General features: G+C 42.1%; 2 protein-coding genes across 6 annotated transcripts in view; one reads left to right on the top strand and one right to left on the bottom strand.

Moving 5' to 3' along the window:
* The window catches only part of KMT2E (lysine methyltransferase 2E (inactive)), a 55,160-nt gene extending 37,250 nt beyond the window's left edge, over nt 1-17,910 (top strand). Inside the window, 16 exon segments of the mRNA XM_058804699.1 lie at nt 131-240; nt 1,060-1,321; nt 2,259-2,357; nt 3,106-3,270; nt 4,232-4,540; nt 6,356-6,610; nt 6,787-6,931; nt 7,607-7,860; nt 8,013-8,069; nt 8,872-9,435; nt 12,268-12,569; nt 14,264-14,352; nt 14,454-14,567; nt 14,724-14,815; nt 15,639-16,217; nt 16,219-17,910. Of these exon segments, the coding sequence (XP_058660682.1) occupies nt 131-240; nt 1,060-1,321; nt 2,259-2,357; nt 3,106-3,270; nt 4,232-4,540; nt 6,356-6,610; nt 6,787-6,931; nt 7,607-7,860; nt 8,013-8,069; nt 8,872-9,435; nt 12,268-12,569; nt 14,264-14,352; nt 14,454-14,567; nt 14,724-14,815; nt 15,639-16,217; nt 16,219-17,154 (4,332 nt within the window). The 3' untranslated portion in view covers nt 17,155-17,910.
* A 1,594-nt stretch (nt 17,911-19,504) lies between these two features.
* Nucleotides 19,505-27,638, bottom strand: part of SRPK2 (SRSF protein kinase 2) — a 128,229-nt gene continuing 120,095 nt past the window's right edge. For 4 of the 5 annotated variants that reach the window (XM_058806003.1, XM_058805999.1, XM_058806002.1 and 1 more), the window contains 2 exons: nt 27,406-27,498; nt 19,505-21,200 (listed from right to left, as the gene is read on the bottom strand). In XM_058806003.1, coding sequence (XP_058661986.1) covers nt 21,016-21,200; nt 27,406-27,498 — 278 coding nt within the window. In that variant the 3' untranslated portion in view covers nt 19,505-21,015. The remainder of the gene's footprint in view (nt 21,201-27,405; nt 27,499-27,638) is intronic. The other variant, XM_058806000.1, reaches the window with a different exon arrangement.

Genomic DNA, 27,638 nt, shown 5'->3' with positions numbered 1-27,638 from the left:
AAACTAGGTTTCATTTACTTAGGAATCTCCTTTTCCATGAGATTCCTGATAATCTGAGCAATCCCTACACTTTTTATACAAGAACTTGAAAGTAATTCATGATAATATAATAACATTCTCTTGATTACAGGTGAGGCATGTAATTGAAGATGGAACAATTCATCTTTATATTTACTCCATCCATAACATTCCAAAGGGAGCAGAGATTACCATAGCATTTGATTTTGATTATGGAAATTGGTAAGTATTTGAGAATACTGTTCTAAAATACCTCTAGTGCTCAGTAAGTTACTTTGCAATTCAGAATGACTTTGGTTTTGCATCATTTACTCTCTTGCATGTTTTAATAACACAAAGCTCCTTAGGCACTGTATTTACAATGAACAGTGTGTGTGGGCAGAGTTGTGTATTTTTATTACTGCATTCTGTGGCCTGCTCTTCAGCCAGCTTGGATGCAGTGCTGTGCAGACCTGCCTTTGCTGTGTGACCACAGAGCGCGTGTGCTAATCAGCACGGGTTCACACTATCTCAAGATACTGGGCACTGTTCAGAGTTGTAGACATACTCCTTCTAAAAATACGTAGTAGTTGTGTTTAGTACCAGTGACAGCCTGTTTCAGTTGAACAGGTTTGAATTTCCTGTTTATTCAAGTGGAGCTTAAAATTGTGCTAAGTGACACTGAGTTTGGTGTGCTCGTGCTGTAAATTGTGTCTGCCATTTTTGCATATAAAATGAACTGTCTAACTTCATGCATCTGTTTTATGTTGGTTATATTTCCTCTTAGGATTATGCTCAGGTTTTAGATGTCTTTTGGCCTTCAAGCAGAATACTAACTTGAATTTAAAAGAATTCTGTGTGGCAGAGCTAAAGGATTAACCTGTAGATAAGGTTTTTGAGTTACAGTAGCATTTCATTTACTTAGGAATCTCCTTTTCCATGAGATTCCTGATAATCTGAGCAATTTAATGTTTAATGTGAAATATCAGTGATTTAGTATTGAAGGGTCTCATTGCTGTACAGCCTAATCAAATATGCCTTCTTGCATTTAATTACTTACAGTAAATACAAAGTGGATTGTGCTTGCCTCAAAGAAAATCCTGAGTGTCCAGTTCTCAGACGTTCCGAGCCTACAGAAAACATCAATACTGGATATGAAACTAGAAGGAAAAAGGGAAAGAAAGAGAAAGATGTTTCGAGAGAAAAAGAGACTCAAAATCAGAACATCACATTGGATTGTGAAGGAGCAACCACCAAAATGAAAATTGCAGATAATAAACAGAGGAAGCTCTCTCCCCTCAGGCTGTCCATTTCTAATAATCAGGTACTGACACAAGATGCTCAGAAATAATTTAAACTTTCTCATTTGAGAGTGATTTTTGATCTGTGTTTTGTGTCATGCTTTCAAGAAATGATAGCTGGTATATGGAATCTTCTCCTGATCTTTTTATGTAATATACTGTGCTTATATAGAACATTCACAGGAGAACTTGTATTGTTTTTCAAAATTGAAGAGTAGGAATTGTGGGAAGAATAAAGCTGTTAAAAGTGCATTTACATTTTCCCATACACTTTCTTTATGGTAGCACCATATGTATCACCCTAGGAAAAAGCTACTAATTGCCTGGTGTCTATGTTTAGATATATATATTTTAGGACAAACTTTAAATCTTTGTCTAGTCCTTTATGTAAAAGTGAAATTGCATATAGGACTAGTGAACACTTAATTAGTTTCAAAGTTACATTTTCATGCTTGTTTTTTCTTTGAAAACAGAAAACCATTGTTAGTTAGGTAACTTCTGTGTTTCCATATGATGTGGCACCATCATTAGATTATATGGTGAATGTTCAAATGGAAAATGTGACTTCAATTGAGTACACTTCAGAGCTGAGTAAAACTTCAATTACTTCTGTGTAATTGATAACATCTATTTTGGCATTCATTCCATTTCACTAAAAGTAACGCTTTTTTGTGGGTGGATAATATAAAGCTCCTAACTGTTTAACTGATTATAAAATGGTTAGAGCAGTGGCCTGTTGTTAGTGTCCTAAAGTTTCCTTTGTTTTGAAGGTTTCATTCTGATACTTCTTTTTGCTTGGTGGGATGAGGGAGTGGGGATGGAACACTTTTCATCCTGATTTGTTAGTTTGGCTGCTTCTGATGTAGTGATCTGAGGATTCTTAGTTCTTTGTAGCTTTCAGTTCACTCTAATTTACCAAAGGAGTAGAATTTCTGTAAAACAGTCGCTTCCATCTTGCAGGAGCCAGATTTTATCGATGATATAGAAGAAAAAACTCCCATTAGCAATGAAGTAGAAATGGAATCAGAGGAGCAGATTGCAGAAAGGAAAAGGAAGATGGTAAGTTGGGAAGCAAGTAGCTGCCTAAAAGGCATCATTAAGGCTTAGTGACACCTGCTCTTCCCATGCTAATTGCTGCCTTTTTGTGGGCTTGTACAATCTGAGCATGTGCAAAGTCAGATCCTTACATGAACTTAGCCTTAAAATGCAAGGCTTGCTATTTGAGAACAGTTCATCTGGGTTCATCACTGCATTCTGACAAAAATCTGCTTTTATCTTCAATTGTATATCATTTTTTAGTGTCTTTAGATGATTTCTGCAATGCCTGTTTTAGATCTCATTATTTGCTCTTTTATTATTGCTTGTGATTTGTAATGGCTATTTTTATAGCTAGCATTGGGAATTAAGATTTTCCCCTATTTTATTTTAATTCCCTACTTGAATAAAAAGTCACAGAAATCCTAATTTTTGGATTTTGATAGAGCAGTATCAATAAATCTAATATCTTAACATCTGCCTTTTTTTTGGTTAAGTGTTCAAAAAATTAAGCAAGTTCTTAAATTCAAAGTAGGATTTTCTTGTTTGTCAAGCTGGTATGGATGCAAGCCTTTCTTCAGAAGTCTAGTATTTGCAGTGATTGTAACATATCCCTTTAATCTGAGCTTCTCCTGAACTTGATCTTCATGTCAGACATATACTGAACATGTTTAGAAGTACTTAAAAAAAAATAGGAGTGAGAGTAATTACATATTTAAATATATGGAAGATTATGACTAAAACTGATCATGATTATTGTTAAATCCATCAGACAAGAGAAGAACGGAAAATGGAAGCTATCCTGCAAGCTTTTGCCAGACTAGAAAAAAGAGAAAAAAGAAGAGAACAGGCTTTGGAAAGAATCAGCACAGCAAAAACGGAGGTTAAATCAGAATGCAAGGAAGCACAGATTCTCAATGATGCTGAGTTTATTCAGGTAGTTATCTGGAGCTTTATTATAAAGGTAGCTTTTAACATTGCCTATTTTATCAATTTGGCTGGCACGCTGCATGTTAAGATGTATGTATTTTTTTTTTAATCTCTGAACTCAATTATATGTAACCAAAATGTTCTTTGACATTACATTTTATTGGCTTCTGAATTTTTTCCAGGTAAGATCCATATAGAATTCTTTAGTGAAGAATTTCAGTTACATGAATTTATGCAAACATACACACACCCACAACAGCTGTGTAATTCAGTCTGTCTTTGAAGTTCAGGATGGAACATTTATCAGTGTTGACTTTAGCCACAGGAGGTGACTGTCCTTAGGCACCCTCTGTAACCAATGGAGAGATACTTGTTTTTTCAGTGGGTTTTTCAGGAACACATAGTATTCTAATCTTTCTGTCATTTTAAAGCAAATGGGTTAGTAAAGTGGTTTTTTCCTGAGTTCGTGCAGATGATACTTCATGTTTTATAACAGATTTTAACTCTGTTGTAAATGGATGCTTCTTAGTTTGCAAATACTAATTGAATGATTCCCAGTCCAGGTTGTTTCCCTGAGCTGTGTGTGTCAGCATTCTCTTAAGTACCTTTTGTGACAAAGCTAAACACCTAGCTAAACTATGAATTGCCAAAAGAATATTGGATTGAAAGACACGGTGATATAAGCGGTTGATTTCTAGCTTAGGGATGAATGAATGTCGTGATCTGACTGGTGATGGGTGTGTGTGAGCACTGCTGATGATGATACAGCTGGTGCTTGGGAGGAAGCTACAGGAAATGCTGTAATTTCCCTTCAAGAAGGAGAGAATTGTTGTAGTTCTGACAACAAAAATGAGATTGAGACTTCCTTCTGTAAAAGAAGAGGGAACTAACTTCTTTTTTTTCCTGAGAAAGATAAGTAGCTCTAAACATGTATGGGATCTGATTACTTGACTTTTGCCTTGTCCCAGGAACCGGCAAAAGAAGAAACTGCCACCAAGCCCACCCCAGCCAAAGTTAACAGAACTAAGCAGAGGAAAAGCTTCTCCCGGAGCAGAACTCACATCGGGCAGCAGCGCAGGCGGCACAGGACCGTCAGCATGTGCTCAGATATCCAGCCCTCCTCTCCTGATGTGGAGGTCACTTCACAGCACAACGAAACTGAGAATGCAGCACTGGTAGCTGAGCCTGAAACAGAAACTGTTGTTACAGAAATGGTTACTGAAACAGAAGCTCCAGCACTTAGTAAATGCCCTACAAAGTATCCAAAAACAAAGAAGGTAAGTCTCTTGAGGGATGAGGAAAAGATGGACCTTAACAGTTTTTAAAAAATTATAGGCTGCTTCATCAGCGTGCAACTGCGTGTATGCACTGTTTTTAAAATGTTTACTCATTTCTTGAAAAATCACCATTGTATAGTCACTCATTGGTAATAGATTAAAATATGTGTAACATCGTTTGGTGGAAGTTAGTTTGGATTGAAGACACTTCCAAAATACATCTTCAGAGCAGTTTGGGAACAAAATGTTTTCTAAATGAGCTTTCTAAATGGATTGAAATAATATACATAACCAAAATATAATTAAAGCTGAATTTAAAGAGAAACCCAAAGAAATAAAAGTTGCCTTTCTTCCTTTGTTCATTGTATGCTTCAGATAGCAAACAATATCTCCAAGAAACTCACTAACTCCTTGTACTTCTCAGCTGTCTGTTCTGAAGTAAATGGATCTAAACACCCCAAATGTGTATGTGCATGTCTGGAGGCAAAATTCTTTACTCTTTAATGCTGCTTTGCTGTAAAATTTCTTTCCATTAGACTGCATTGCAAAAAAGTTGTACGAAATGGCACAATATTAAAAGACACTCAGAAATCTTAAATCTGCAAGTACAACTAAAGCAGTACAGCTTTCTGCTTTAAACTTCACAGAATGCATTAAAAAGTATTTGTAGTGTGATTTATAAGAAAACTTTAATCAGTGGAGGAAAAGGGCGGGTGGGGAGTGAAAGGTCAAAACTTCTTGTCAAAAGAAAAATAACAATTTTAAGATGGTTTTCTATCTTAAACCCCCAAACATAATTTAGATTAGTTTTTTTCAAAAGGTCCCTGAGTCATTCTGTAACACTGCTTGTTTGCATCACTGTTACATTCTTGTGAGGGGGAACACTTACTTTCTTGCCTGTTGCATAGCAGAAAAGAAGGAAGAAATGTTTAATACTCTGAAACAGCAACAAAGTGCAGTCAAATTCAGGCTCCAGGTATCTGTGAAATGTCTCTGCATTGCATCCATTGTACCCTAAGTGCAGAGAAGGTCTTGCTTTAAAAATTAATCAAATAAAAATGGATTTTAAAAAGACAAAATAAAATTTATTATGATAATTTGTGTTAAAGTCTTGATATCATATTAATATTTACTGTTGTGTGTCCTTAATTTTGAATCACTGTAAAATCTAGGAGGTTAGTTTATCTGTTAATAAAAACTAAAATTTACTGGCATATTTTTTTTAAAACACTGAACTAGCTAGGAAATACTAGCCTTTTTGGACCAGTGTATCTTTGTGTTCAATTACACCTCATTTACTACTACAGTTGGAGAGTGTTGAAGGCAGGTGCCTGATGTGTTGACTGAGGCACAGTCCTGACAGTATGGAAATCTGATGAGGAGCTTCTTTAATTTTGCTCTGTTAATGTTACACTATTTCTCCTCAGCCTGGTACTCAGGCACAAGTTGAAATTTTGTTTTGGAATTCTGTTACTGAATTGACATCCTAATTACAGTTGATCTAGGCACTTTTATTGTAATGTTCAGTGAGAATTAAATGCAGAAGAACTAAGTGTAGTTTACAACAAAAGGAAATAACTAAACACCCCTGCCCCTCCCCCAAACTGGTGTGTCAGCAAACCTGTACTGATTTCTTCTGCTGTTCCCATGATTTCACTAAAACTGAGCTCATTCTTGCCAGGTCTTCTTAAACTTGGAGCCTGGAAACTGTATCTGGTTTGTGTAGTAGTTGACTAGATGAATAATTCAACTAAACCCAAAAGTCACTGGTAAACACACTCATAAAACACTAATTTTTTTTCTATCTCTGTTTAGCACTTGGTTAGTGAATGGTTGAGTGAAAAGAGTGATAAAGCAGGGAAGCCTACAGACACTGTGCCAGAAAGGCCTCTACGCATAACCACGGACCCTGAAGTTCTGGCTACCCAGCTGAACTCCTTACCTGGCCTCACTTACAGCCCACACGTGTATTCAACTCCAAAGCACTATATCCGTTTTACTTCTCCATTCCTTTCAGAAAAGAGGAGGAAAAAAGAACCTGTGGAAAACATTACTGGCTCTTGTAAAAAGGTAATGCTTCTCTTCGTTATGGTGTTCTATCCCATATTAATTAAAAAGAAGTCTTTATTTATTAACATAAATTCAGGCAGAAAAAGGCTGTTTGGGAAACCAGTCATACTACACATTTTGAAATGTTCATCGTTAAAGTTTTAAGTTGCTAATTGGAACTCCTTGGTTTTTTACAGCGTTGGTTGAAGCAGGCTTTGGAAGAAGAAAACTCAACAACGATTGATAGATTTAATTCACCATCACAAGAGAGATCTAGAAGTCCAGCCATCAATGGTGAACATAAAAGTCCTTTATTACTGAATGACAGCTGTTCCTTAACAGGTGTGAAGCTTTCATAAATACACTGCATAAGTGCTATGATGAAGTAGCTGGTTGTGGAGCACTGTTTTTAAATTGATGACTTGATGAAAATTCCAGGGATGGATATTTTCATAGTTGTGTAGTAGTTGGGAATTTTTCCCCCTTTAATGTGTATTAGATAAGAAACCGTTATATATCCTAGCATTTACAGTCAACAAAAGACTAATGGTTTTCTATTAGTATTAAGAGGTCAGGTTATAAATTTAATTTTCTATGCTTTCTCTATACTTAGAATCCCTTTAAAATTCAGTATGCCAATGTAGCACAGAGGGGGGAAAAGCTGTGTAATCTTCTAGGCATAATAGAAAATTGGAGTGCACTGAAACTACCTTTTAGCTGAACAGTCTTAAAAATGCATAGGAGTTGACTTGGCCTTCTCTGGAGACATAGGCAGTTCTTCCCAGCATCCTAGCACACTAAATTCCCTTACTGATATATCTGTAGGCTGCTAAGAGTTTATTTTTCAGGAAGCCTGTAGGCTGTTAAAAGTTCATCTCTCAGCAAGCCTGCCCTTCTGAGATTTTTTTGATCTTAAAATTCTTTAATTTGGAATGAACAATTTCATTACCTAAAGTAAAGCAACTGTGATCGTTCTATCTAGAAATCATACAACTTTTTTCTAATTTTAACACACAGATCTAACCACACCACTAAAAAAACGAAGACTGTATCAGCTGTTGGAGTCTGCTTTCTCAGAAACCTCCACACCTACTCCTTCTCCCTATGCCACACCAACCCATGCTGACATCACTGCCTCCGAGCCATCATTGTTTGCCACTCCTCCCCGGGTAAAAACAGAGGATGAGGCTTGTCGAAATGGTTACAAACCCATCTATTCACCAGTTACTCCTGTAACTCCATGTATACATGGAAATACCATGCACTTTGAGGTGAGATTTGTCATGAATTCTAGAGCGCTCAGAGAAAGTGTTCAGACATTGCAGTGTAAATCTGTAGTTTGTACTCCTGCTATGTAATGGGGGAGAGGTATTTCTTTAGGCTAAAAAATTAATTGACTTGCAATTTCTTCTTGTTTATTTAGAATATTTCCTCACCTGACAGTTCCCCAGAAATAAAAAGGCGAGCTTACAGTCAAGAGGTAAGGGCTAACTTCCCCATAGATTTTACTTGCTTACTCCTTTATATTTCCACTTTACCTCTTATATTTTCTGTTTTAAACCGATTTTTCTCTGTATCACTTAAAAATCATTATTTGGATCAGGATCCCCTTTTATAATGGAAAGGAGTAACTACTGCAATTTGTAAACAGGAACAGAAAGAGAACACTTTGCTTTCCAGGCTGTAGTTAGATTCAGATTAACATTTCTCCTTGTTACCAGCATTTCTTAATTGTTTGTGTGGATCCCAGTTATGCTCAAAGTGAAAGAGCAGAGCAGAAGGTTAGTAAGTCAGCATAGGTGGTGGATTAGTTGAAGGAGTGCTGTTGGAATGTGCCTGGGCATTCCCAGCCTGCAGGGGGCATGTGTCTTGCCATGGGGCTTCATCCTAAAATTCAGAGGTGTCTTGGAAACACTTCCTTGTCCTGCTTTGAAATAGGTGTTTTGACACTGAGGGAGGATTGCTTTTACATTGAAGCAAGTGCTTTCAAGCTTTCTGGCCTGGGACTTGCTCCTTTTGAAGCTCTTCCCCTTCCTCTGTCAGTCATAAATAAACCCTGACACTTAATATTTCTTTTTATTTTGGTTAATGTACATTTATTAAAATGCTTTCACATAATACATGGGAATAGTAAAACTAAGAATCTGGCTGTAGAATTGTTTCTTAAAAATTGATAAATTCATGGTACTGGCAGGCCTTTAATCCCACTTAACAGCACATCTGAATGTCAGATGGGTTTGATGGAGCATGAAAAAATAGTTACATGTTTTTTCTTCATGCAGGGCTATGACAGAGCATCGATTCTAGCACTGAATTCTTTCAGAAATTCCAACCTGACAGAAATGGGCCTGCAAGAAATAAAGACTATTGGATATTCTAGTCCAAGGAACAGAACTGATGTCACACGGCAGTGCACTGGAGAAATGGAATCTGTGTCAGACCTCCAGCTGGGACTCGAAGTAATTGAGCAAAGTGCACTGCATAAAAACCTGGAAGCCCCCACACATGATAGGACTGATTCAAACAGCCAATTAGAAACTGCTCATTGTGGACGGGGCACAATTTATTCTTCCTGGGTAAAAAGTCCTGACAGGACAGGTGTAAATTTCTCAATGAATTCTAATTTGAGGGACTTGACCCCTTCACATCAGTTGGAGGTAGGAGGTGGATTCAGAATAAACGAGTCAAAGTGCCTGATTCAAGACGATGCAAGAGGCATGTTGATGGAAGCATCTGTTTTTTGTACTTCAGAAGATGGAATTGCACCTGGCTTTGGAAGGACTGTCAATAACGACAATTTGATGGATGGAAATTGCACACCCCAGAACCCTCCACAAAAGAAAAAGGTTATACATTTAAGAATCATTTGGTCTGTCTTCCATTGTCTGCTGATGATGTTTTTATAACAGAAAGAACCCCAGTGTAATAAAAACCAACTCATGGCTCATGTTTACGTACTGCAGTGTAGTAGACATTCAGGAGAAGTATTGAAAGGCAAAGAGCAAAGCTGCATAAAACTATTAGTAAATTTATTTTTTCAACGTAAAAGATACAAATTCTATTTCATATGAGTCTTAAATGAATTGCCCAATAAATAATTGCTTTTCAGGTTTGAAAATGGTTGCTTATGCCACCTGGTGTTACAATGCTCTGTTATGCAGAATATATACTATCGTCTTAGAGACCACATACTGTGAACATCTGTTATGAATTACTGCAAGAAGTTGCAAGAATAGATTTGTGTTACTCAGACTTGAAAGTTAAAACTACACAGAAATCCTTAGTTCCAAGAAATATTTTTCTTGGCTTAATTTGAAAAATAAGCTCAATCTAAATTTGCTGCTCTCATGAAACAGTTGTAGATAAGTGATATTGTCATGGCTAACTCAAACCAGGATTGGAAGTTACTTTGTGTAATTCTTAGACTGCATTGTACTGTCAGGTTGACTCCCTTTGCAGAAAGAATGACAAAGATGGAAGGCAGTGGGCTCCAATGTACCAGTTTGCCTGTTCTCCCTCATCACACACTCTAGTAATTTTTCTTGTTTGAAAGGTGTGATTTATTTTCTTTACAAAGTAGTGGTGAGGAGGTTGAGGTTTTCTGCATGTGTACATGCCTGCACAATGGGGTTCAGGGCTTTTTGGTCACATTGCAGCCCCTTGTATATTCCTGCTCCTCTGGGGCATCCTGCTGTGGAGCATTGAGGAGTCTTCCTTCAGTAGTTCTTCATCAGGACTGGATTTTTGTTTACTTGCTTCAAGCTGAGACATAAATGGAGTGATATTGTAGGAGCTCTGATCTTACCCGGTCACGGCCCTGAGAATTTGATAGATTGTGTGTGTGTTACTGCAGCCCTGCTATTTTGGCATACCAGAGAAGAAAACAGAAGCCAAAATTCCTGTAAATTGACAGTCTTCTTTTTCTGAAGGCTAAATAAGCCTTCACAAATCCCAGCAGCACTTAGTACTTCAGTAGCCTTCCCCAAGTCCCTTGCTGGCAGGGATTGTTCCAGGTTGTTACTGCTGAGAGCTTACGCTGCACTAATCCTCCACTAAAGGAAGGTGTGGCTGCCCCTGACACCCCCAGTCCCAAGGTTCTTGTCTAACAGGCTCAGTTTGAAGAAACAGCCAGAGCAAATTGCATCTGTACCCCTGAAAGAGAAGGGGGTTTAGGATTTCTGAGGACACACAAAAATTTGAAACCTTAGATAGTATAAAAAAAGAGCTGGTGGGCTAGATCCCACCTAAGGTGAAAGGTGAGGATTCGGGAATTTTGTAGGAGACTCATAAAAGCCTTTTCCCTAGAGTCATGTAAGATGGCAATATCTTTAGGTAGGTCTTTGTAGGATGTTTTTGCATATTTCTGTATTTTTGTGGACATTTCCTCCTGTTTTCCCTTACTATTGCACAAGTCCTTTATCAATACAGACCTGTACATTGTGCCACACTACATGGGTTTCCTAACATTTAAGCTTTCTTTAAAGCAGTATTCTTTAGGGGGTCCCTGTTACATGATGTGGAAATAATACTAAATTGTTTGAAAGTGAGATCAGTTCTTTACCTGAACTTTTTTATGTAAAATCAGGTATTTTTCACTGTTTTTACCCTGACATATGGATGGGTCTCTAATATATATGTTTGAAAGCAAACAAACAAAACCTCTTAGGACTGGAAACAGCAGCTGCTTTGGTTTTTCTCTCTGTTCAGAAATGGATGTCCAGTTTTTGAAGGATTTAGCCAGTTAAACGTTATTTTTTTTCATTATTGCACTTTAGTTTGTTGGTTTGGATGCTGTATGGGTTCAGAGCAGGATGTTGATAACTAGAAGAAAATCTGTAGAATTAAATGTGATTTTTACCAAACTAGTGTAGTTACTCAATAAAGTAGGTCTGAAGGTCAATATTTTAGCTTTGTAATTCAAATCCTGAAGATTCATGGTGAAAACATTTGAGCCTGTATTTTTTTCATTGAAGGCAATTTACTAACCACCAAAACTGGTTTCTCTTACATGGAACTTTGGTGTAGTGATTGTATATACATAATATATGAAATAGGAACCATGTGTTGTTATTTTTAGTAATAGAGTTAGCTTAAAAATATGTTCTTAATCAGTCTGTCTTAAAGGGCAGTAAAGACAAATTCAAAATAAATGGGAAAAGTAAGTTGCAAATTCTGGATGTTAAAAGGCATGAAGAGTTTAGTGAATGCTTTGATATATGAAGCAGAAGGGTAGTGGGTTCTCATGCAAGGGAGTCAATCTGAGACCTGGATGTGACATCTCTTGAAATTAGCTTTACTAGATCAGTGTAATAGTAAAATTCTGCAGTTCAGGAGAAACCACAGAGTCCTTTGTAACCACAGCCAAGAGAATGACTTCAGCAGTGGACCTTTTGCTGACCTGTGTCATCTGCTTCTTCTCTGAGGCACAACACATAATGCTTCTCTTGGCAGAAGCATTTTTTTAGTATCGCCTTTACAGTTGGTATAGTAGCTCAGTACTCTGTAAATTCCACTGCAGCTGTGGTGAAATATCTTCAGTTAATTGCTGTCCTTTTTTTTTAACCAGTTACATGGTACATATTACTGAAATACACAGTTCATTTAATAGAAACTGTGATAAAGAAAATGGGTAAAAATTCCTTTCTAATGTTTGTTTGTGGGTTGTTTTTTCTCTTCAGGTGTCCTTGTTAGAATACCGCAAGAGGCAGCGTGAAGCTCGGAAAAGTGGCTCCAAGCCAGACAGCTTCCCCCTGGTTACTGTATCTCCTCATGCTGCTGGTGCAGGAAATACAAGCAGTAATAATGGTGCTAGTGATGGGTATAACAACAGTGCTGAAAATGGGGAGCAAACTGAAAACACTGCAAGCCTGCCTTTACCACTGCCAACTGCTGTTTATAATGCAGCTCCAGAGGACACTGGCAACAACTGTGCAGTTAAGGAATCTTCCTCCAGTGAGAAGAGTGAACCAGAAGTTCAGTGGTGAGCCCACAAAACTACAGGATTTCAGTTTAATTTGGAAGAATTATTTATATGAATCTAAGTGTTTGGTATTTGAAATCTATTTTTCATTAAGACTGCTGTTGCAGGTTACTGGCTGGAAGCTCTTCTTCCAGCTCAGTGAAGAGTTGTCTTACCTTTAATCTCAGAAATACAGCAGACACCTCATAATGATTCAATTACATGAAGAATTACCCACAAGATATTTATTAAATTATTTTAACTTATCTTCTAATGGCAAAATAGGTATTGGTTTGAGCCTTTGTGTCCTTGTATTTCCACTGCTTTGTCTGTGAGATGAAGAGAATTCTCCTGTTAAATCTCAAAGCCTTTCCAGAAGTACTGTAGGGCATAAGGTGCAGCAGGAGAAAAATCTATGCTGATTGGCAAAGGCTTCTGGAAGACTTTAGGAGGTGTGGTTTTCAGTCCTGGCTGGAATGTGTGTGGGATGTTTGCTGTTGCTTAATTGCCCAGTGCAGGGCTGAGTGCAGCCTGGCCAGCAGCTCCTGCTCAGCTGGGAGCATGTGGTGACACAGCATTGTTGTTGTTTGCTCAGTGCTTCCCTTTTTGCAGACCATATGGGCAGTGTGTGCAATGCCAGATACCCAGACAATCCAGATCCTGAGGAGAGGTGGAGTGTGGATGGGGAGAAGATGGACTTCAGTCTGTGTAAAACACTGCACAGATTTTTCACTGAGATTTAGTAGCTTTAAAATAGGTCAGCTGTAGTGACACCATCTCCAAAACATTACTAGTGCAAAATAAATCCTGCTGATGTTCTTTGTACTGTAGTGATGGTGTAACTGTAGTGAGGATGAACCATGGGCTTAGGAGTTGAACATCCTTCCACTCAGATGCTCCAGCTGTTCCAGAAAAGAAGATTTTGTAAGCCATTTGACAGGAGAACATAACAGCCACTTTTCAGTGGAACACTGAAGACTGCACTTAAGTTCCCTGTGCAGAAGCTACTGTCCTGAATTGTGGAAACAGGCTAAACAAGAAGAATTTACTACTTAGATTTTGCAGTAACGCTGCAGAGCAGCACCAAAACTTATTTCAGTGCAGCAATGTTATAAAGTGATGCCATACATCCTTGCCAGAAAGGAAAATAGTTTTGTGGAGCACTGTCACTTAGGATGTTCTTGGTCAGGTTGTGATTATAAGAGAGATGTGACTGTTGCTGCATACCCACTGTCTAGCAATTGAAGTTTAGAAGTTTAGACAGAGAGATTTGTAGTTGCACACCATTTAGAGCTGTGCACCCGCTATTAAAGAGCAGATTCTAACAACAAACAAACAAAATTACTACTTCCACTTCTGGGCAATGACAGTTTTCTGCAAATTGAGACTATGAACCAGTAACTGTGACCTTTATTTTTTTTACTTTTCTGTTGTTTAGACAGAGAAGAACTCAGAGATCTACAGATACTTCCTTAATAAGAGGAAATGCCAGTTTTTTAATGTAACATTGTTGCAGGAAATGACTGTATTTAAAGTGGGAGAAAATAGATACAAACCACTTAAGTAATAATATTCCTTATGCACAACCAGTTATTTGGTTGTTACATGCAGCCAACACTATAGATTTTCTCTGACTCTTTATTTGCATATACCTTGTCCTAAATTTGGGCCATGGGAGTACATCCTCTTAAATTTAAAATGGCCTTCTCTTGCAGGACTGCATCAACCTCTGTGGAACAAGTGAGAGAACGAAGTTACCAGAGAGCTTTACTTCTCAGTGATCATAGGAAAGACAAGGACAGTGGTGAGTTGATTCATTGTTTTGAAGATACATCAGTCTAACCAGTTCCCCTGTGGTAATCTGTAACAATTCTAATAATGTGTTTGGGTCTGCTTCATCTGTAGGGGGAGAATCACCTTGTAGGCCATGCTCACCATCTCATGTTCAGTCTCCATCTCATTCAAATCTCATTTCCCAGTTGCAGCTTAAGGCCCCTTCTTTCACTGAAATTACAGAAGGTCAGTAAGCAGATGACCTTATATGACACTTGAGATATTCAGTGGTCGAACAGCAGCTTTAATAGCTCTTTTAAAGTCAAATATAAAGTGCTTAGTGATTTCTGCAAAAGATTTAATTTTCCCACTTTGATATTTATGTCTGCTTTATCTCTGTAGAACCTGATTCTGAAAATCCAGAGCCAACTTCTGAATGTCCGTCCCCAGATACTTCCCAAAGGACTTGTAAGAGTCCATCAAAAGCAAGCAAGGTAATGCAAGGTGTTTGCACAACATGCATAGGAATAGCTCCATCCAGCTCTGATTCACCTTTAAAAATGTTAATTGTAGGATTTACTGCTTTGGTGACATACACACATTCATCTATCTGTGCAGTAATTCAACATAGGTAGACATTTGCAAGAATATTTGTCCATATACACTAAAAAGGGGGTTTATTTGCTGTGCTTTCAGTAGGTTTACATGTTTATGGATGAGAGAAGAGATTGTATCTGTGCTGTTCTGAGGTGTGAACGCTGAAGAACTGGCACTCAGAACCAACAGCAGTGATGTGACTTTACCCTTAACAGGAGCTTGCTCTTGCTCTGCAAGAGTTTGGCATTGTTTGGCAGTCTGATAATATGGAGAAAGATGTTGAATAGTGAAGTGATTCAGGTTGTCATGTTTAGTCTGTTTGCTTTCACTACCTCAGCTTTAAAATGTTAAGTCGCTCTGAAACTTGCTTTATTCCTGTAAGTGGTCTTCTCTGGAATTACTTCTTTCTGATTCAGAAATCTACAACTTTTAACAAAGAATGGATTCAGACTTTGACCTAATGGATCATATTTCTGTTACAACTTTAAAATACACTTCAGTAGTCTTTGACTTGGAAGAATTATTGATATATACTTGATAAAAATATTACCTTCTCAAGCTTACTCTGTTACTGATGTTTTTCTCGCACCAAATGCATATCCTTCACTTTAGCACTTCTTTTCACAATCTGGGGAGGAGAGTGTTCTGAGATGTTTTTTGTTGCACGCATGGTTGAACATTTCAGACATTGAGCACTGACTGCCTTTCTTTCCATTCCAGCCCTCTTCACCGAGTCCTGTAGTTTCAGCACAGCCTCTTGGGAAAACACCCACCAAACCCGATTCGCACTGGGAAACTGCAGCTGCTGCACCCGAGACTGAAAGTGCGAATCCGCCCAAAGCTGAGCTGCAGCAGAAACAGCTGACAAACAACGTCCAAGCACTTTCAAAAACTCATCCATCTCAGTCACATCTGCGCAGCTCTGCTGAGCAACTTTCACATTCACAGAAGTTGCCTTCCGCACCTTTGAAGCTGCATTGCCCCCCTTCGCCTCACATAGAAAATCCCCCCAAGTCCTCCACCCCCCACGCGCCTGTGCAGCACGGTTACCTTTCACCAAAGCCTCACTCACAGCAGCTGGGATCTCCATACCGACCTCATCACCCACAGTCGCCTCAAGTTGGGACGCCTCAGAGGGAAACACACAGGAACTTCTACCCGGCGGCGCCGGCCCTCCAGCCCAGTAACCAGGCACAGGCTGGCGGCCCCCTCTTCCCTCAGACATCATCAGGACAATCTTCAGCTTCCTACAGCCAGTTTAACCAACAAAATTTGAACAGCAATGCGCCACCTCCCCCACCCCCCCCCGCCCCCTTCTTCCACTTACTATCAAAGCCAGCAGCCCTCTGGAAACTTCCAGAGCTACAGCCAGCTGAAGGGCAGCATACCCCAACAGACTGTGTTTTCATCTGGACCAAATCAAGCACTTCCTGGCACTGCGGGTCAGCAAACGGTGCCGGGCCACCACGTAGCTGCAGGGCATTTTTTGTCCTCTCAGAACCCCAGTATTCATCACCAGGCATCGGCATCTGCTGCTCCTCCTCCTCCTCCTCCACCACCTGCTCCAGGACCCCACCTTGTCCAGCAGCAAAGTACTCATCAGCAGCACTCTGTAGCACATGTTGTCGGTCCGGTTCATGCCATGGCAGTGGCTCCTGGATCACACATTCATTCTCAAGCTGCTGGTCACCATTTGCCACCGCCACCTCCGCCACCGGGTCCTCTCCCCCACCACCAACCTCCCCATCCCTCGACGGGACACCAAGGTTTGCAAGCACAACACCAGCACGTTGTAAACTCGGCACCGCCTCCCCCGCCGCCCCCTCCCTCCGGCGTCATGGGCTCGGGGCACCACCCCTCATCAGCACAAGGGTTACACCACCCCTCTCATCAAGGACCCCCCCATTTCCCTTCCAATGCCCACACAAGCGTCTCCTCCTATTCCTCTCAAGCCCCACATCACACAACGTTAGGACCTGGACCTCAACATCAGCCTGCTGGCACAGGACCTCATTGCCCACTCCCTGGTCAGGGTCCTCACATCCAACCTCAAGGACCAAACAGTATTGCAACACCCACTGCTTCCGGCTTCTGCCCGCACCCCGGCTCCGTGAGCCTGCCCCACGGAGTGCAGGGGCAGCAGCAGGCCTCGCCCGTGCCAGGACAGATCCCCATCCACAGAGCACAGGTGCCACCCACCTTCCAGAACAATTACCATGGCTCGGGGTGGCATTAAAACAGATCCCTTTAGTTATAAACATTTTTAAAATGTTCTGTAATATAAACTGTGTATATTTAATATGTACCTATTCAAGGTACTTTTTAAAGCTTGTACATGATACTTTGTATAAAAGCAAACACCAGTGCTCTTCCATTGTATCCTTTCCATTTTTTGCTTTTTAAAATTCCTGAAAACGTGCTGTTAAGCCAGTATTAGGTATTTCTTTTTATTTTGTAAGTGGACATTCCAGCTGTTTTTTCTGGCAGTAGGTTTGATGCTGCATAATGTTTAAAATTTTATTGTTGCAGTTAAATTCATTTAGTGAAAGTTTTCTATATTACTTTTATACATATGTAATTAAATAAGTACACAGGCTAAGTGATGGCACTAACAATTTTTTTTTCCATTTTCTGTCAACAGTTTTTTGTGTGCATAGAGATAGGAAACAATGCAATACAGATTTTTATAGTTTTGGTGTGGACATGGCTTTTTGTTTCATCAGTTATTTGCAGAAATTGTAATTTAATGTATAGACTGTTTCTAATGTCTCGGACGAGTGCTGTAAATACTGTATTTCTTTCGCTTGTAAAGTTGCTTAAAGCTTCTTTCATTTGATATAGTATTGTATATAATAAGTCTTTTGCAAAAAAAAGTGTGATCTTTGTGAAAGTAGTACAGTATATGATCTTTAATTTTTTTTAATATACTGTCACATTGCAGCACTGGTTGGGCATTTTAATTCATGTTAATAAATCACAATTATGTCAGTTTTACCTACTTGTCCTGAAAGGGTGCTATATCAGCAGGAAAGTGACCTTAAGTCTCTGATCATCCCTGCTCCCTGTGAGGCTCTTCACTTCTCTGCAGTTTCCAGCTGTGGCTTTCCTGCTGTAGCACAGACAGATGTGGAACAGCCTGGTCTTTCCCCTGCTCCATTCAGAGGTTGAGGAATGATCACCCCCAGCACAGCAGAGTCCTGGGTCAGTTTACCATGAGGGTCAGCAGGGGCACTGATGGGCATTTTTATGCTAGAGGTGACCTTGGTCACAGAGAGGGAAGCACCTGCCCACTGCAGGACCTTCCTGCTGGGAGGAGCTGTGTGGCAGTCTGGGGTTTTCCTAAGGGAAGTGATTGATTCCTGCTGCTCCAAGCAGCACTAAGATGGTGCTGTTGTGCTCCTCAGTGCAGTCTGTCTGGGTGAGGCTGTCCCTCCATGTCAGCAGGAGCTGCTCAATGGCTCCAGCTCAGAGCAGAGAGCAGAACCTGTGAGTGAGGAACGCTGAAATGCCACAGGAGGGAAAGTAGCTGCTCCTACCCACTAAAGAAAGAGTTAAAAAAGGGGGCCACCTTAAATTCTAATTTGCTTCTAACTACAGAAGAATCTTGCTAGTTAAAATCATACACTAGAAATCCTTTCCTGAACACCTGCTGGCTCTGCAGCATGCACACAAGTTCACATTTTACACTAGCATGTGTAGTGTAGGACAGCATAAGGCTCTCAAAAATAGCAAAAAAGCCCAATGCACCCTCTGTGCAGTTGCACAGACACTGATTCTGATGTGCATCATCCTGTCTAGCCCAGCATCCAGATCTGGTTGCCTCTCTTCCAAACCTCCAGCAACAAAATAATTTCAAACACAAGAGAACGTTAAATACCCACTGTGCTTGGCAAGGTCTGAGTGCAGTGCAGGGAGCTGCTGCTCTGGGGAGCACAACAGCACAAGGCCTGCGCAGGGCTCCCAGTGCTGCTGCAGCACCAAGGCCGGGCAGAGGCAGAGCTCTGCCAGCCTTGGGCTGCCCCTGGCACTTGAGTGCAGTGCCAGCATTTGCTGTGTAGTCAGGAATGCATTTGTAACCAGGCACCGCAGAGCTGGGCTGGGTGTGAAGCTGAATGTAACTTTTACCTCCATTGTGGCACCGTCCTGAGCAGCGTTGTCCTTGCAGCCACAAAGAGCAGTTCCAGGATGAGGGTGAAGGGACTCGGTCCTGAAACCCAACTGCTGCAGGGGCCTCAGCACTGGACATGGACAAGAGAGTTTCACACTGTGGTGCCTTGGCAGTCTCTGGAGGAGTGGCTGCCCCAGCTCGGGACAGCACAATCGTTCCCTTGTTTACAGGACACAGCTGGTAGGAAAGACGCTTTTTTTTTTGGTCACATTTCACCAGCAAACCACTCCCAGCCACAGCCCCTCCTGCCACAGGGCCTGTGGGGCTGCTCTGACCCACACCAGGTGATGTGTTCCATAAATGAACGTGGGAGCTCCTTTCTCTGGCCAGGACAGGCCAGCCCCCACCTCCCACCCCTCCAGCACCCCCACGGCTGAGTCATGGCTAGGCAAAGAGTCCAATGACCAGCAACACTGTCTGAAAAAACAAAACACTTTAATTAGACAACTGCAAGCACCTCAAACAACTGGTTATTGTTACAGCATGGGGCTATCTTCTCACAATCCAGTTATTGCAAAGGCATGTGAATAAATTTTATATGGACAAAGTCAAGAAAAAAGTGGCACTGTAGTTACATGAAGATCAGGAGTAAGCTTACATTCATCCCACTGACTTCTAAAAGAGGCCCAAACACACCTCCGTACTGTACATTCTAAAATCTGTATTGCCTATAAGCTTCAGCCTATGCAGCTTTTTTCCTAGGAAACACATAATTGTTGCGTGCAACTTACGATGGGCAGTCGTATGTCTACGGATGGGAAAGAATAAAGCTAGTGCAATTTGTTTTAGAAACATGTAAAGCTATGAATGGAATGAGCATGATCTTGCTTCTTGGATTATTTTACCCACTGCACTGTAAATATCTGCAGCTATATCCTTCCTTAACTGATGCCAAGCACACACTTTTATTATAAAAGATCAGTAATTCTACACAGAGAGTGGTTCTCATGCTCTACTTTTAATTTTTTTTCTTTTTCTTAAGGTATAGTACAACTTACAGTGCTTATAAAAAGGCAACACCATATGGTACCATGTCTTCACTATCACATTGTAAGGGAAATTGCTATTTTTCTTTTCTTAAAAGCACTTAAAATAGGCAAAAGTTCTAAAAGGGAGTGCTAAATGATAATGCATACTTTATTAGAAAGAAGTCTAGCCTTCCTTTAAAGTGCCGTTTGGGGAATGAAATCCTGTAAACCAGAGCCACTTTGTTTAAAACCCAATGAACAGGAACTGCTACAGAATAGAAAGTTTACACAATTCCTTAAAGCAGTTTAAAGTCCACTACATGCAATTGGTTTGCTATAAAGCTCTCTAAAACTTAGTCGCTTTACTCTGAAATTGAGTCCCCAGTCCCATATTTAAATGGAAATAAACATTTACAGGGTGCATTTACATACACTATAATACAAGAATGACATCCCTTTGCCAGAAGATAAAATTGTACAATTCCTTGCCGTAACTCAGTTCTGACTTGATAAATTTCTTACACTCGTAAATTATATAATATGCATCAGCTAAAATATTTTTTTTTCATAAATAGTTACAAAACTTGCCAAAACACATGGGGGGAAGTTTCTTTTGTTCAAAAATCTGACATCTGAATGTCACACAACACAAGAAACAATGCTTAAAGACACGTTAAGTGTTTTCTGAAGAAAGTGGGTGAGTAAACTACTAGCTGAGGACAAAAAGACTACCCTTCCCCAAGAACACAGTGCACAAAAAGCAAAATGTCAAACAGTACCTCAAGCAAAATAAAGGTCTGAGGATTGAAGCCAGCTCACGTGTGATCCTGCTAAAGATTTTGTGACAGTCACCATTTAGGTCCAACGCATTAGAAAGTGGTTGCTGGCTTTTTTTTTTTTCTTTTTTTTTTTTTTTTTTTTTTTTGTTTTGTTTTGTTTTTTTTACAGCTGGAAGATTCTGCTAAGAATTCAGCCACGGATGCCTAAGGCATTCTCCAGCTGAAGCACGTTTCTCTGGGACCATTTCTAGCATGGGGATCAGGAAATCTGTAAACTGTGCAGCATCTTCATGAGGCCAACCATACTTCTCCACAAGCACATCAAAAAGACTCCAAGGTTTCAACTTGGTAATGTGTCGGAGTTCTCCTGCAAACAGAAATATTGATTGCATTAGAAAAACACCCTTTTACTCGTGTCAGTGACTAATCCCTGTTTTGTTTCTCTCCCACTCTGCATTCACAGCACCTTGCCCGGGCTGGCAGTCGCTGTTTAGGAAGGGGAGTGCACACCAAGCTTGCTCAAGGTCATCACAGGAGATGGGTGTGTTCCATGTCCAAGCCAAAAACTGTTCCTACAGCCATCAATCAGCACGCTACACCTGGACTCCAGTGATGCTTCCTGCTGATTTCACTCTCCTGTGCACACAGGCACTCATGCTCCCACCATGGCCAAACCTCACTGCAGGCCTCTCCTTCTTCATCAGCCAAGGAACCCAAATTTCACAGAATCTGCTCCAATCCCAAGATGGAGGGCTCAAAACACAGGTCCTTGCCTCACCACGTGCCATTTGCCAGCAATGCAGCACAGCACTGATTCATCCCTAGCCAAGCCAAGCAGAGGTTTGGTGCTCCAGATTCTGCTCCATCTCCCAGGCAGACACCCCCAGAAAGGCTGGTCTGAGTCCTCCTGAGAGGGAGGCACCTGCTGCTGCCCAGGTCTCTCAACCAACCACCAACAAAAACGGTGGCAGCAGCTCAGGACTGGAGCTCCCCCCAAGAGGGGAGACTTTGCCAACCTGACCAGAAGGAAGGAGGTGAGAACTGTTCTGCCATTCAAACCAGCAACACTACCCAGGTCTGTCCATGGGTCATCCAGCACGATGGGGAAAACTCTTCAGGTTCCTGCTCCCCCCCTGTGTAGAAATGAGGCCCAAAGCCATGAGATTGCCATGAGGTACGTGGGGAAGGGATTGCTGTGGGCACAAGAGGGACGAGCAGCTGCCAGGCCAAATGAGCCTCACTGCTGCCACCAGGATACTGATCTGTCACCTTGTACCACAGCCTCTGCAATCCAGGCTCTCAATAGCCCTCATTCACACGTGGTGTGGCTGCCCTCTCACCACTCACGATGGCAGTAACAGGGAATTTCACTACAGTCACACCTCCTGTTCTCCCAAAAGTGTAAATCTGACATGGGACATCCTCCTTGGAGAGGATGAGAATAGGACCCCACCTTGCAAACAAGTCAACAGGCTTGCTCCTCTCTCCCCCCCCAAGCAGGGACATCTCTTTGGCAACATCTGCCTTCTGTGTCAGACCACAGCCAGGAACACCTGTGTGCAGTGCACTTACACTCTGCAGATGCAGTGCATTTATCACCAACAATCTAATGAATCTCTGGCCTCTTGCTGCAGCAAAGTACTGCAGCTGGCCATGAATCTGTGTATGTGAAAGCTCTTTCTGAATGTGACCAGACTTAAGAGTGCCTGATCTGTTCTGATCAGGAATTAAGCCCTGGCACACCCAGCCCCTCTGATGTTTGGGCACCAGCTGAAACACAAGGGCAGATGTTTTCTGCTGAATTTCTATACTCTTAATGCAACCATCTTGAGCATGTGTATAAGGCAGACAGTCTGCACTGGACACTGCAAAAATCACTTGAGAGACCCCTGTGGTGCTTCTGCACTCAGGAGAGTGCTGGGGTCTCACCCAACACTGGAGGCTTCACAAGCTCACTCCAGCAGCTGGGATGGGGCACCCAGGCCACACTGCTTGTCAGCCAAGTGGTTTGTCAGTGTGCTGCTTGTCCCTGCTGTAACCTACTGCCCATAAAATGCCATCTGACACCAGCTCACAGCCAGAGCTCCTGCACATCCCTGTGGCAAGGGAAGCTCCAGGGCAGGAGAAGTAACCCGTGTCCATCTGACTGCCCCAGGGGCTGAACACCTCACTGCAATGATTTAAAAGCCCCAAAGGCTCAGCAGGCCCTGTTTCTGCTGCCTCAGCCCTCAGCAGCAGGTCCTAGGCAGAGTGCAGGGCCTGAAAAAGCAGCTCCAGCTGCTGTCACAAAGCCCCACAAGAGCAGGAGTGCAAACAATCCATCACCCACAAGCTGCAGAAACAGGAGCTCGAGGTGTGCTGCCCACAGGAGGAACAGCAGCAGAGGCCATGTTATGGTTACTGTGTGCACACTCACAGTGCAGGCAGGTCCCACCTGCACCCACAGACACAGAAAGGTTTTGCTTTGGGCCCACAGCTGCCCCACACAACAGGGAGCACAGCACACCTTGGAGCAGCATCTTCATTTCCAGGCTCACTCTCAGTCCTTTAAATCTTTGTGCAACCCTGAAACTTGACTGTTGAAAATCTTACCTTTTCTAAGGTTTCCAAAAGAGTGCATTGGTGACTGCTTACAAGAACAGGTAGTAAATTATGTAAAAGGAATGCATGAAGTCAAATTACTGCCCAAAAGTGACAGAAAAATGACTTGGTATTGACTGCAAGCAAAAAGCTACTAGGAAAAAAATCATGTCCATGGTTTCTCCAGCTCCCAGCATTCACTGCAAGGGCTGCTGTAATCGCGTACCAAACAAGGCTCAGCTCGGAGGGAGGGTGGGTGTGTGTTCCCATCCAGCACTGTCATCATCTTTGCACTCACATTTTGTCATTTCCAGCATCTTTCCCCTCTCAGATCTAAGGTAAGGTTGCACAATGAGGCTCCTGTGCCACTGTGGAAGGAGAGTTCTGCTGTTTGAGTACTCCTCATTGTGTGACTGCCCATGCTATGCCCAGCACAATACTCAGCAGTTTTTCTGCTAAGGAATAAACTCTTTTAGCACTGTGGCTGAAGTTTTTCAAAGAAATTCCATGAAGATTGCAAAAGCCTTTAAGAAGACAGGATTCAGTAAAAAGTATCTGTGTGGGGGCCACGCTTAAACTAGTGCTTTAGTTTTCAGTAAGGATCATGATGCTAACTATGGAAACAAAATAGGCTAAGTAAAAAGAAAATCAACACCACTTAAGTGGACACAAAGTCTTAGAAATAATTTTCATGTGGGTCCTTCTCACTTCCATCCAAAGCATGAGAAGAGCACAGGAAATGGAGGTGCCTGCCAACTCATATTTTCACCTAGCTCAAGATGTTTGTATCATGTAGCTGGAGGAGAGCAAGGCTGTGCCTACATTTAAGGGAGAAATTTAAAAAGCACAAGCCCCACCAGTCTGACACCATCTGTATTCAGGGCATCAGCATGCATTTTCAGAGAAGTGCTAAAAATGTAATACTGAGAGCTTCCTCAGAGAAGCTCTTTATTTGGATTTTTGATAGTGAAGCACACAGGAGATAATCTGCAGAGGACAACAGAGTTGTCAGAGTTGTAAAACTCCTGTTGCCAAAGCAGAGGCAGCAATGATCGCTCTGAAAAAGGAAATGTTAAGCCAGAAGGAAATTACTAAAAAAAATTTCTGAAGGACCAGGGGAGAAAAATGCTATTTAAAGCTGTCTCTGCTGACCTTAACACCGAAAAAAACAGAGCTAGTCTGTAAAATTTGTCAAAGACACATTTAAGATGTGTCACCAGGCAAGAGGAGGATGGATCATTGAACAGTGAGACATGGATGATGTGAAGAACTGGGGAAGCAGCAATGGGATTTAATCTGCTGCTACACATCTATGACATGATCCTGAGAACCAATTCCAGGGCTGGTGGAGCAGTGGTGGAAGTGAGGAGCATGGGGGGAGCCCTCCTCCCCTCCAGGACATCACAGTGAGTGCTTCTCATGGCTCAGCTTCCAAAGCAAAGCCAGCCCCAGGCCAGCACCTTGCATAGGTTTAGCTCACAAGGAAACAGGACCAGCAAATACCAGAAGAAATATAGAAGGGAACATGGTCTAGGAATAACAAAAATATTTTACATTTTAATGCCAAAACATATTAATAATTCTTACAGTCAAAACAGCTTCCATGAAGACACTGAAGAAGTGGACTCCCTGGAGTCTTTTACTGGGCTCAATCAAGATGAGACTCTATAAAAATATGTGAGCATTTGTGTCACAGTATAAGAAGCAACTTAAAAATGCTTTTCCTCTTTTAAATGCATCCTCCTATTAGAATGTCTAAAACTGCTTCAGGCAATTACTGAGAAAGGACTTGATCCTCCAAACTCTAAGTTACTAGCACCTTTCTTTTTGTGCCTGGGACTTCAGTAGCACAACTCAGATGTTTACAGCACCTCTCTGAGGTCACACTTGCTCATGAACAGGAGCAAAACTCAAACTAATTTTCACCCAAGACTGATGTTTTCAAAACAGGAGCTCAAAGCAAGATTTCTAAGCCCACCCTCAGACCACAGTGAGAAATTCTCCAAGAGCCCCAGGCCTGTACCATGAGGCTTATCCCTAGTGCTCAAGCCACAAGAAGTTGAGTACAGAATGCAGCAGCCTGCTGGCCAACTCTGCACCTCCCTCTCACACCCTGCCAGCCCCCCCACACAAATCCCAGCTGGGGACAGCAGAGGCTGGCAGTGCTGGCGTGGCCAGGGAAAAGGAAAAGGGTGCCCGATGCAAAGAAAGATGCTCAAGGAAGGACACTTGGCACCTCCAGTTTTGTTCCACAAACATTTCAGCTTCCCCAGCCTGCAACAGCAGAATAACTGTTGGGTATGACCTGAAAAAGCAGCTTGGTTTGTTACTCCTTTGCCTTGCATTTGGGATCCTCTGGTTTAAGCAGAAACAGGTGGGATCCAGTCTACTTAATCTTCCACAGCAAACTTGCACCTTTATGGTGTGTGGTTGGTGAACCAAGCCTTTAATCCTGCCTTAAGTCCCACCCTGAGGATGCAAGAGGCACCCCCAGTGCCTCTGAGCAGTGTCACTGATGTTCAGGCCTAGAGGACAACACTGACTCTGCAGCTGAAGACGCTCATGGAAGCACCAGGGCCTCTCCACATCACAGGAATTTTACAAACTGCCCTCTCCTGTGCCCTGCCCACACTGCAGCTACTGAGTAACTGCTGGGTCACTTTACAGTTCTGCCACATCACTAGAAAATGCCAACCTGTCTGCTGTAAGGTGAAAAATAGGAATGTGAGATACATTCCAGCAGCTGCAATCCCTGACTGGAGGTGCTGCAGGGAATCTCCTGCCCAGCTCTTACTGCTTGACACATTTCCAGACCCACGGGCTTGACTTTGCACACCTCAGTTACCAGGAGACTGTTTGAAGCCCTCTGACACAGGCCCCCTTCTCTGTCCCCCGAGGCAGCTCCTGAAGCTCATCACTGCCTGCTGTGCAGGGAAACACTTGTTTAAATCCACCCTCTGCAAATTCCACTGCCTTTCCCCCAGCTCTTACATGGTGAGTGCTGGCAAACAGCAGCTCTGCCTTCAGCTCATCCACTGACTTTCTGATTACACAAACCTCACTCCACACTCAGAAGCCCCATCAGCCTCCCCCAAAGGGCAGCTGCTCCCTCTGAGATCACCACTGCTGCTCTGCACTGCAATGCCATTGGCAGCCTCCTTAAGGACACAGAGGCACAGGGAGTCAGTCCCTGCTGCAGCAGGAGTATCCAGCACAGAGCAGGAGGGAGGGGCAGTCACCGCTGGGAGGCCATGGGAGGCTGAATCACTGATTGTGTTCAGCCTCACAACCCTGAGCTCCAGAGCCGCCAGCTCAGCCCCCGGACACCAACACCTCACTGGGCAGCCCTGGGCAGGGCAATCCCCAGCTCTGTCAGCAGCAAAGTGCCCTCCCAGCTGTGCTGACAGCCCAGGATGCTGCTGACAGAGCCTGTCCCTCCACACAGCACAGGCTGTCTCACAGCTGAGGGGATGCAACACACCTGGGGCATCACCACATCCCCCACAAGTCAAACCCTGCCCTCAAGAGCAGCCTGGGCCAATTCCATCTGCCCTGCCTGCTCCCTGGGTGTGACAGCAGCTCAGTGCCCACTGCCCAGGTATTCCCTTCCTGCCTCTCTCATCCCTTACCAGTAGCACCTGCTGGACACCACTAGCTGGGATCCAAAGCTGCTGGCAGATGATTCTTCACCACGCCACAAGCCATGCATCACTTGAGTCCTCACACTTACAGGAACATTAGACAACAGATTCACACAGACACTTGTTAACATCCACACTTTGCTGAGTACATCCCCAAATGAATTTGAAATGAAATTCTGAAATGAACACCTCAAACTGGGGCTTTTCCCAGAAAGCCAAGTTTACATCACAGATCTTCTTTAGTAAGTGCTCTCCATTTAAATGGATCTATTTCTTCAGTACCAATAAATGAACATATTCTCCTTTTGGATAGTATTATGCTTTAAATTAGTGTTGCATAAATACCGTTACCTTTTTTGGTGAAAAACTCCTTGGAATATTTCCCCAACATAGCGTATTTTCGAGGGATTTTTCCCAGCAGTTCAATGATCAATGCTATGTGGTCTGCATTGGAGAACATTGCCAGCAAAACAGAAACATACAACAGTTTAATCAGTACATTGCATGCACACACTAACACTGGCCCGGTACAGACAGAAATAGATTGATCCTGGTAAAAAACACATGAGCACACTGCTCACTCA

The sequence above is a fragment of the Ammospiza caudacuta genome, chromosome 5 (genome assembly GCF_027887145.1).
Source record: "Ammospiza caudacuta isolate bAmmCau1 chromosome 5, bAmmCau1.pri, whole genome shotgun sequence".
Taxonomy (NCBI): Eukaryota; Metazoa; Chordata; class Aves; order Passeriformes; family Passerellidae; genus Ammospiza; species Ammospiza caudacuta.
This window is presented reverse-complemented; position numbering and strand designations above follow the sequence as displayed.